An 11421-nucleotide genomic window follows, 5' to 3' on the forward strand; every position below is an offset into this window, starting at 1 on the left:
GGTGGTGCGTACTTTTGTATCCCAACGTTGGAAATATAAAAAGGTTGCTGTATTTTTATTTGCAGATCTTTTTGGAGGTGTTGTTGGCGGATACGTGTGAAAATGATGTTGATCTCCGAGAAGAGGTTACAGGATAGACGTGTCGTGTCTAGTGTGTGTGTGTGTGTGTGTGTGTGTGTGTGTGTGTGTGTGTGTGTGTGTGTGTGTGTGTGTGTGTGTGTGTGTGTGTCTGGTCTGCTGGTTTACGACTAGTGGCTCTCCGTCTATTCTGTGTTGTGGAGGAAATGGACCTGATGGAGTTTTTAACTGAATTTGTTTCAAATCCTGCATGCCTTCTGAACTAATGGAGTGTAATTGTACTGCTGTGTTATCTGCTATAACACAAGCTGCCACTCAAGGGTGTAAAAATCGGATACAGACGTTTGGTTTCCAGCCTATAGACGTGTAATGTATATGTAAATTATAAAAAGCTTCTTTCTCTCGTCTGCTTCATTTGATATATCAAAAGCTGCACTTTTAAATAAACTTCATTAACACGTCAAATCATTTTTGAATTACCCAGATTTTACGTTTTAAAGCCTATTTAAAACCCTAAAGTATTAACTGTAAGCGCTGATTGATGCTATTCACAGTGTTATATGGGAATTTTCTAATTCAATTAGGTGATTTGTGTTGTGAGCCTACTGGCACTGAAAAAACAACAACAATACTGTGGAACTTTAAACAAAAAAGTGCCAAACACAGCAAACAATTATGGACTAAGATTGTTTCACTTTGCAAGACCTAAAATTGAAAGGTGGTTTGTGTTATAGCAACACAAATGCTGAAATGTGCTTTGTTTTGTCTCTGGGAAAGGTGCATCATTTCTGTGGAATATAATGGAGCTACGATATTTATTTTTTTGGTATTTAAGTCATTTGATCAAGTCAACTTCAATTCAAATGATTGTCATGTGTTTGATTTAAAATTTAAAAGAAGATCCTTTTAATACAAGGCCTTATGAAATAACAGCCACTAAACACGTGCGTGTTGCATGCGGTACCATCCTTCTTGCATTTGCAATGACTCTTAAAGTAATAATAAATAAATAATATAATACAAATAATACATAAATAAAAGTATTTAAGGTATTAAACAATTTTACATGGACTATTTCTCTAGTTTACCATTAGCCAAATCATGTGTGATTATCTGCAGTAGTCCTAATAAACTAAATTTGAATATTTGTTTTGACTTCACAATTTCCAGATTCAAAATCCCAGCTAAAATATAATGGGACAATGATATAATGATGTGTCTTGACGTTATCATACAAGAAAGGCTAGATAATGAAATCATTCAGCAACAACGTGGAGCAACAACTGAGTCATTGAGTAACTCTACAAGGCCTGGCCTGTTGTGTGCTGCCCTGTGGCGTTTTCTTAGGCAAATCAAGATTCAAAATAAACACAAATGCGTTAATCATCCTCCATCAGTACTTAAGCCGCCATATCCGGCTTTTTGCTTGTTCGTTTGTTTTTTAAATATGCTGCCAGGAGGTGTTTTCATTCATGGACGAAATATGGGATGTTTTATAAAGGAGTAGATCATTTTATTCTTCGTGCTACAGTCCTGCAGTCACAGCAACCCTGCGCCATCGCCAAGGTGGCCTTTGGCGCGCACATGTGGTCAGTCCAGACGTGAGACATCCCAGAGTAAAATGAACACACACACAACACACACCCTCTACAGGAGCTGCCAACGCATTGTCCCGCCAAATACACGCACATTTCACCATGGAGTTAACACTAAACACTGTGTCGCAGGGATCTTCGTTGGAAACACGTATCTATTGTTAACTTGGCACTTAGTTCTTATTCAGTTGTCTGCAGAAAACGTTTGGAAGATAGCAGTGATCAGACTGAATGGTGGTTAAAATTGTATTTTCATACATGTTTCAAGTGAGGTAGCTAAATAACCAAAATAAGAGTGGTTTAAACCATTCATGATTTTGATATCAGTAATAGTTTAAATTCACTTCAATTTGATGGACCCCTGGGGATTCCCAGGACTCCACTTTGGGACTTGGCAGCACAGCCTAAAGGCTTTTCTCTGAGGTCATTATCAAGGTTCAGCCCCATGTTTATACTGGCATCCAAATTACGCAGTACCGGAGAGAAAGAGCACATTTATTCCACGGCCTCAGCGCCTGAAGCCTGCATGGGTAAAATAGGGAAAGGTCTATATAAAGTTATGCTCAGCAATAAATTTCTATCGTTAATAGCATAAATTGTGTTATAAAACGGGCTGCTAAGACGAACTACATGCAGTCAAATTTCAGCCTTGTGGACAACACGTGTTTAAAGTGGACGGCTGTCAAAAAGTTGTCAAAACATAACAACCAATATGTTTTTGTGGTCAAAGCAGTGAACCACAGGGCGGTCACACACTTGACTTTGCCATATTTCTGGACGGTCGCCTGCGGTGTGATTACGAAGGATTGCATAAAAATAACAAGGAAAAGTTACTTCATTTTCGGACACACACGCGCACACACACAGGAAGCGCCTAAAAAGTCTATGGTTAACTGTAAAGTTTCACTCTCAAGGTTTTCTTAACGTGTGCTTTTGACTGACGCGCTCGCTGTTCATCTCAGTCTGTTTCAATTTCTCCAGCAGAAGTCTTACATGTGCGTTAACAGCCTGCTAAAGCTACAGCCTGTAAGCTGCATGGGGAATCATTTATTGGCATACAGGAATCTCACCAAATACTAAAGGTCTGTAGTTTGTTTTATTGAAAGTTCAGCCGGTACTCAGTTCCACATATGTTTATTCTTGACTTTAGGGGCCACCGGCTTGCAACTGAATAGGTATAAGCTGTGATGGAGGAGTGGGGAAAATAGCTGCTTTATAAATTTCATCATTCTGGCGGGGTGCCTTTCTGCCCCTGCCCCTCTAGGCTACAGATAACCAGACTGTAAAAAAGAGACATAATTTAAGTACTTAGTACTAAAATGTATTCACTGGAGAAAGTGGACTTGCGATAAGCCTTATTATTAATCATCATCATCATCATCAGGATGCGGTGTGATCTACAGAATCGGCCATTTTGGCCTCTTGTTTTGTGCAGGCAGCACAAAGGCCGAAATGAAAGAACATATTTCTGTCCAGCTTTAGAAACCACGTGCATCGCAAATATAAGCTACAAATAAGTTACATTCAATAGAAACTTAATGTAACCTATGTAACACACAACTTCATGCATCAAATAACCCAGTGCACTGAGGTTAAAGCATACAGCGGTTATATTCAAGATGTTTTGCCGTTTCCTCATTGAAAAGAAAAATATGCATAGACAGTGAAGTAACGGCGCCGCTTGTATGCTAAAGGTCTATATATGAAGATGCTGCACTGGGTTTAATTTAGCTTTCTTTAAACTTTTTACAGAACCAGATAAAACAAAACGAAAATAATGCAAAAGCCTGTCCAGCCCTGAAAGATCAACCAATTGTCAAAATATCCAAATGAAAAAGACAGCTCTGATCAGTGAAAACAATTGAACTGGAAACATTTGTATTTATTTTGATTCCGTTAAAGATTTTTAAGGCAGAATAAAACAAGATTTTAAATTAGCGCCTTTATTATATTAACATTTCTTTTGCGTGATTTGTTTCATCTAATTACTTTTAAAGCATAATCCATTTCTTGGAAATGCATCTTATTGTTTTCATAAGTTGATAGAATAAAGAATAAAGTGAAGAGAATAGCCTTTATTCTTACTGCATCGTTAAAAACCATACAACAAAATTTGGAGTGCTACTACTGTGAGGTGCCAAAACACACATTCATTCATCCTCACATTAGTTCATTCATGTCCATAGAGGCTATGTTTTGTGATCGATCATTCTAATGAACTGTTTCGTTTTAAATTACGGATGGATTCATTCATTCATAATAAAATTGATTACAAGCAACGCCGTGTTCACCATTAAACTTATCCAAAAACAGCATTATTTTCATTTCCTGTATGCTCTTTACATTAGTCAACTGAGCTGTGACAAATAATGTAACTTACAGGCCGGCATGACAGATCATGCAAATGCCAGTCTGAGCGTTACATTCCACCCACACAACATCAGCACCTGAACTCGCAAAACACCTTAAATTCGAGTACAGTTTAAAAATCAGTAGAAGTATAGTAACAACGAAATCTACCCCCTGGTCCAATATAGATTATTAACAGCTACAAATTGTTAGACCAGATTTAAAGAACAGTGGGATATACTTGCAATGGAACTGATGACAGCAACACTCTCTAAAAATAAAAAGCCATTTGCAACCACACAGACTTGTAAATATCACCTTTCTCAAAGATGCCAGGGACGCACCGACCAGTCTAAAGAATTACATGCAGTCTTGTGAAACGTCAGGGCTTTGCACCTGGTGTGTTGCCTTGCTACTGCTGAATTGGTGGTAAGCCATACCCCATGATGTTTCCCCCTTTAATGGTGTAACACAGGCCTGATCTCAGTGGCTTGCTAAGCCCTACGTTGAATAGCGCGGGGTTTGCAGGATGGTGCAGGGAAGAGCGATAAAAGCGGGTCTTACAGCGCAGAGATTTCCAGCTGTATAGTCATCAGGACATGTTTCGCTCCAAGGTCATCGAGTTAACTCTCTGGTAGCTGCGTCATCCTGTTTCAAGGCCAAGTTGAAGCAATGGAGACGGGAGGGGCCACGATAATGAAGGAGAGGATTTGTTATTTTCTTCCAGGTTCTGACTCCTCGTCTGAAACACGGTGCACCTCAGCCAGCGGCATGCTGAACATCTACCAAACGCATTCATGCATTTTTCTATCACACTGAAACACTTTTTTGTGCTAAAAGCAAATATTCTGGCAGGTCTGTGCTGCTAGGGCCATGGATTAGATTACATGCGCACTGCGCAAGCTCCATGGTCAAGTTCAAGTTGGGCTGGCTAGTAAAACTGAGGGGCGCATTCTGCAGCGTCTGCCGCGGGGGGCGCTCCCCCTCTTTGATCTCCTCCTGCAAAACTGCAGTCCAGTTTTCTGCACTTCTGCAACCACAAATGTGCGCGATTTGGACCAACTACGTGTTTTAAAAGAACTATGTTGCATAAGTATATTAATTTCTTCGTGGAAATAGGGAGAACATTTTCCACAATCAGCCAACTCTCCAAACCCATCTGCTGTACTTCCCTATCTAAAACACACACAATATAAGTGACACTACTGTAAACCTGCAAGGTCATTCATTTGTTGCGTAAACCCTTTTCCAAGTGTTATCTCCGGATGATCACAAGATCCATCTGCCCTAGCCAAGACCCATTGCATAACTCCTGGTAAGCAGCAAAACAAGAGACCTTTGCCATCTTTGGACGCTTCACTAAAAGGCTTCATGGTAACCCCACATTTATGATTTTGAGAGGAGAAATAGAACAATCTCGTCTCTAAAAGCAAGGGAAGTTTAGAGTCTGCCAAAGAATCTGCCTAAATGAAAGTATATACTTTAGTACATTTTAACACAGAGACTAGACTAAATCTTGGCAGCACAAAGCATATTAATATGAAAGAAACTACAAGACTAATCATAATTTATAATTTCACTTGTATGCCAGTTAACTAACCCAGTATAGGCAATGTAAATCAGGTCCATACATTACAGAAGCAAACTTTTGCCAAAATGACCGAAAATAAACAAATTCAATTTTCCTCTCTTCTGACTCAAAAAGATAAATATGGTTAAACTGATACGTTCCTTCAGTACATTTCTATTAGTTTCTGGTTCTTCATTAACAATTTGCAGACTGATCTTTAAGTCTCATCTATAGTGCTCTTGGTTCTGTCTCCAAAACTATTACTCATATTATATTGAAATACCACCGGAGTTTACGCCACTAAAACACATTCATTAGGCTACTTAAAGCACATTTACACAAGTAATAGATTACATGAGAGCTAGATAGTAGTAGATAACAGTGATAACTTTTTCTGATATAACCTACTACTTTTCTGATAAAAAAAACTATCCGAGTCTGCTTTACAAACTCTTAAAGGCAGCTACATCAAATTGTCAGAGAGTGAGGAGAAGGGAGGGGGTTACTTTTTTTCCTTTGCTGGCCAGATGAAAGAGTCAGGGGAGAAAGCCAAAGGAATTTCCCTCACTCCTCAGCTGCCGGGCTGGGGGAGGGGGCGGCCTTTTCCCTCATTCGGACAGGCGAGGGCGCACAAGGACAGCGGAGGCTGCTGGAGCTCCACAGTCTGCCTCCCTCTCCTCTCTTTGAGACCGCATGACTCCACCTCTCTACACAACATCATGGCCGTCCAAGTATGCCAGCATGCCCTACAGCTGCAGATCTCGAATCTGATTAAAAATCCAGTATAGTTAGGGCCTTATAATGTAATTTATCACCACAGCTTGAAGCTCTGATTAAAGAGATTAAATATCAGGAGGACAGAGTGGAACAATATGTCTGACAACATATTATCATAAATCACAAGTTAAGGCAGTTATCTGATGCAGTTCTTGGAAATATTACTACTCAGTACATTAATGTGAGTGAGTGAGTGAGTGAGTGAGTGAGTGAGTGCTGGTCTTTCTGATGCCCCACCACCACAACCCATTATGACTCCCATACACTTACAATATTTGCTTCCAATTATGTTTATTAAGGATACAATCTAGAGTTACTTAGGCTCAAAGAAGTGAACATTTGTCACAGTCAAATGGCACCCATATTTTTGGTATAATGTTGCAAGTTGGATCACAGCCTGAAGAAGCATTAACCTCAGAAAACATTCAGTGGACATTCTGTGCACTGCATCTTCCACAGTTAAACAGCAAGCTAATGATAGCCATCATAACTCGTTTAAGAGACACAGAAAATTAATTGAGGTTCTCTGCCTGGCTGTTGTTCTAATCCGTGCTGTTGACTTTAACCTTCCTGCCAAATGGCCTCTTATCTAAACTTTGACTGCAAGACTTGACCTTTGAGGACTTGACTTGACTCCACTTGGAGATGAGAGAGGCACTAAAGACAGAGAAAAGGGGGAGAATGGAGGGGTGATGGTACACTAAAATGCAAGTAAAGAATTCACTTTGATTCATAAAAGAGATTTTTTTAAATTATAACTTTAATAAAACTGCACTGCACTTAGTTGTAATCACTAAGGATAAAATGCATATAAGTTCATATAAAATTGTTAACTTGTTTTTTTTTTCGTTTAAATTTCATAGTAATTATATTTATTTATTTAGAAAATTTATTTGTACATTTTTTGAAACCCTAAATAATAATTAAATATCTGTATAGGCTATGTTTTCTTAACTCAGTTCAAAATGCAAGAGTGAGAGAACCCCCCCCCCCCCCCCCACACGACACCCCCCACCTCCATCTCGACGCTGCCATTTCTCCGTCTGTTTACCCATATCCAATCAATGCGTGTCGTCATCAGAGGGGGGACCATCATGACGACTGGCCTATTAAGAATGACAGCTCTGGAGGACGAGAGAGAGAGAGGGTAAATGGTGATCCCTCCCAGAGCTCCCTCTGCGCACTCTGGAGCGCTCTTCTCTCGGGGTCAGACCGGATTGCATCCCCTCTTTTCCAGAAGCCTCTCCTCCTTCTCCTTGGGACTCAACCCCCCCACCCACCACCACCACTACACACACACCCCTCCGACCTGAAAATCATCGCCTTTGGTTTTGACTGCTTGCACTCTCCCGCGAAGTCGAGGTTTTTAAGTCGTACTTGTGATGGAAAGCAGAGAGGAGATGGTGATGCTGGCGGAGGGAGGTCAGCTTGGCAAGAGCGGCTCTAATTTGTCTGGAGCCATCGGGAGCCCAGTGCGAGAACCGCAGGGAAAGCCTGGTCACAGAAGCTGTTTGAGCCCCGGCGGTGCGCCTTACTCTCGGGACAGAACGGAGGTGGTGATGGAGGAAAGCGCACGGAGGAATATGTGCGCCGAAATGAGGCCAGTTGGCACATCTTCCTCCGGAGAGAGGCACCGGACTGATCATCTCCACAAAGACGGCAGCAGCTCAGACACGGAGTCGGACTTCTACGAGGAAATTGATGTCAGCTGCACGCCTGAAAGCATGGACTACCCGACAGCTAAAGGTAGGCGATGTTTACGAGCTGCATGCCACTGCGGATATTCTGTGGCTGTACTAATGAAGTTGATTGAATGCCAACGTGGTTGATGCCACTCAAAAATGTCCGTATACACTCGGACAAAAATTGTTATTATCATTTGTCTATATGAACATGCATAATTAAATCGAAATTTAGAAATAGATCCTCTATGAAATACAGTTTAGGCTCAGTAACAGAATGTAACTGCAGTCGGTGCTGCACAGCTGTGCTGTCAAGTGACCACTGTGGCTGGAAACACGCTGTGGTGACACCCACAATCTAACGATGCATTTTCCCCTCTGAGTTTGACAATGAGTCACTCGGCAAATCAGCCTATAGGTCTACGCATATTTACGGAATGAGGAAGAATGCAAGATTTTATGTAAACCACAAGCAAAAACATGAAGTGGAGGCCGCAGACATGGGAATTTCTGGAGTGTCTATCTGGTATCTTCTTAGGTGCACATACTTAATACTCTAATACTTGCTGCAAATGTGTCCCATCCTACAGGCTACCGAAATTATGTGAACAAATATTAAACTTAATATAAAAATATAGGTAGCCTATAATTTGTACTTGCCTCAAACCAAAAGGATAGCAAGAATACAAACGAATGACAAGAATACAACTTTATTATTCAGCAATTTTGTCAAGTAAAATGACCGTCCAATAGCCTACATCTGGAAAATAATATTTACAACAGAAATATTAGCAGGTAGGCCTAGTTGTACCTGAACTATGTCAGGAGGGCCCCTAATAAAAGTGAAACACAGTGCAGCTAAAATAATAAAATTAGCCTAGTCTTTGAATGCCTCCTCTTAGGAAACCAGCTTATTAATAATAAACGAATGAAAGAAATAAAACGTTTCAATGTGATTTTATTGCAATGCAATTATTCCGATGAGTGTGTTTTAAAGTTTATGCTAATTATATCTGATTCGTTATTCTGCATACGAATTCAGGTCGAAATGGGGATTCTCCGAGTCACCCGAGTGAGACTGGTGCAGATCCGGGTAACATTGTCCCGGGTCAGGGCTCTCTGTCCTATTCAGCGGATCAGATTCGCCGGTACCGGACAGCGTTCACTAGAGAGCAGATCGCACGGCTGGAGAAGGAATTTTACCGGGAGAACTACGTGTCCAGGCCGCGGAGATGCGAACTGGCGGCTGCTTTAAATCTACCTGAAACTACAATCAAGGTAAGACGACTTTGTCTCAGAGGAGCAGAGCTGCATCAGGCCTCGGGCTGGGAATACGAGCTCACATTTTGTGAGCTTGTATTTATAAAGGTCTATCAAAACTAGTGTTGCACAACGGTTTCGTGTTTAAATAACTGATGCCGAAAGGTCATTTTATATATGCAGGAAATGTCCCCAAAAAAACCCCCATAAAATCAGCCGAACACCAAGAATAGCTTATAACCAAATGTTGAGAAGAGACTAAAACCTACAGAATAAGTGTTTGCTGAGAGCAGAGGCCTGGATTTTTAAATTAGGCTATTTGTATTGTATTGTTTGTAGGATATTATTATTTTCAACTGGCATAAGAAGTACAAATTGCAATTGCTTGTTTACAGTAAAATCCCACATAAAACCCAAAACAAAAATAAAAAAAAGCATAAACTCGCTGTAACCCATCCAGGTGCGGAAAAGCGAAACTATGCTTTTATTATTGTCTTTGGATCACCGGTAGTTGTGGTTAATATTTGACTCTGTGTGTCTCTTTCACAGGTGTGGTTTCAGAACCGCAGGATGAAAGACAAGCGCCAGCGTCTGGCCATGACGTGGCCTCACCCCGCCGACCCGGCCTTCTACACCTACATGATGAGCCACGCGGCGGCCACGGGGAACCTGCCCTACCCCTTCCCATCCCACCTGCCGCTGCCTTACTACTCCCACCTGGGTGTAGGAGCTGGCGCGGCTCCGGCCGCCACCCCTTTCTCCAACCCTCTGCGCTCCCTCGACAGTTTCCGGATGCTGTCTCACCCCTACCAGAGGCCGGAGCTCCTGTGCGCCTTCAGACACCCCTCCCTGTACCCGGGTCCGACCCACGGCCTCGGTCCCGGGGGAAGCCCCTGTTCCTGCCTGGCCTGTCACTCCAGTCAATCCAACGGTATCTCAACCAGGCCCTCCGGCTCGGACTTCGCTTGCTCCCCAACTAGCAGGACTGACGCTTTTGTCACTTTCACGCCTTCAGTGCTCAGCAAATCCTCATCTGTGACATTAGATCAGAGGGAAGAAGTGCCTCTGACCAGATAAAACCAAAACGTGTCCTATATAAGCCTTTACCATAAGCTTTTTAACCTAACATATTATATGATCAGGACTGAAACAGCATGAAGAGGTAGCCTGTAAGCAGTGAACGCCAGCTTAAACTTGGGGCAAGATAATTAGCCAGATCTTCAGCACAGTGGATCTCCCACTACTGAAAAATAATAGCTAATCCCATTGCAGAGCCGGGACAGCGGGCTGAAATATGACGGCATGGACACAAAACCACATTTGATTTTTAGAAGATTCATTTGATGTGTGAGGGGGCGGGGGATCCAGATAACGTTTAAATCTACGTGATGGATAGCGTTATGTTTTTTTATCATTACTTGTCCTGTTCTTTACGCGTCCAAACCTACATGTAGGCCTATTGTTAGTTACGCGAGAATGATGTTTTCCATCTCTCTTTTTAACAAGGGGATTTGTTAGTTGAGACTGTGGCCGTCTCATTATAAAGCAGTTCTCCACACCGGGGCCCTCCAAGGCGGCCCCGGCCGAAATGTGCAGATGCTAGTAAAATTAGTAAGTGATGTATATGTACGACCCGGTGAATTTTGAGTGCTGAATTAATGATAATACCAGAAAGGGATCGTTACTGCCAAAAGGTAACAAGGCGCCAAGGGAACGGATTACTACAGCCAGCACGGTTTGACGGAGGAGGAGGGGGGGGGGGGGTCCCAGAAGAGGATGGAGAGAGAGAGGGAGGACAATCAAAATGAAAAATAATAATAATAATAAAAGTGAAAATTTTTAAAGGCCATCAAACACTTTGTTTTCTCCCTTAATGATACGAGAGTCAGTTCTTATTATGAAAATGTGATTAATATATCCTAGGCCTTTAAAATATTTCTCTGGCTTTGCACTTCTACAATGGCACCAGTTTAGTGGCATTTTGTGGAGAAAGTAGACAAGTGACTGATTTTGTCTTTATGTTGTTTTTGTTTGTTTGTTTGTTTGTTTGTTGTTTTGATCTAGGTTTTTTTTGGCTGGGTTGTCCTCAACTTCTAATTTGCAATAAACA

At 41.6% G+C, this 11421-nt stretch overlaps 1 protein-coding gene across 1 annotated transcript; it reads left to right on the top strand.

Moving 5' to 3' along the window:
* Positions 1–7712: 7712 nt before the first annotated feature.
* evx1 (even-skipped homeobox 1) lies at positions 7713–11064 on the top strand. The gene is made up of 3 exons (XM_038725417.1): positions 7713–8115; positions 9094–9329; positions 9861–11064. The coding sequence occupies exons 1-3, from the start codon at positions 7752–7754 to the stop codon at positions 10386–10388; spliced, it is 1128 nt and encodes a 375-aa protein (XP_038581345.1). The 5' UTR covers positions 7713–7751; the 3' UTR covers positions 10389–11064.
* Positions 11065–11421: the final 357 nt, after the last annotated feature.

The sequence above is a fragment of the Micropterus salmoides genome, unplaced genomic scaffold (genome assembly GCF_014851395.1).
Source record: "Micropterus salmoides isolate LMB-PRFRI ecotype aquatic unplaced genomic scaffold, ASM1485139v1 Ms_hic_scaffold_17, whole genome shotgun sequence".
NCBI lineage: Eukaryota > Metazoa > Chordata > Actinopteri > Centrarchiformes > Centrarchidae > Micropterus > Micropterus salmoides.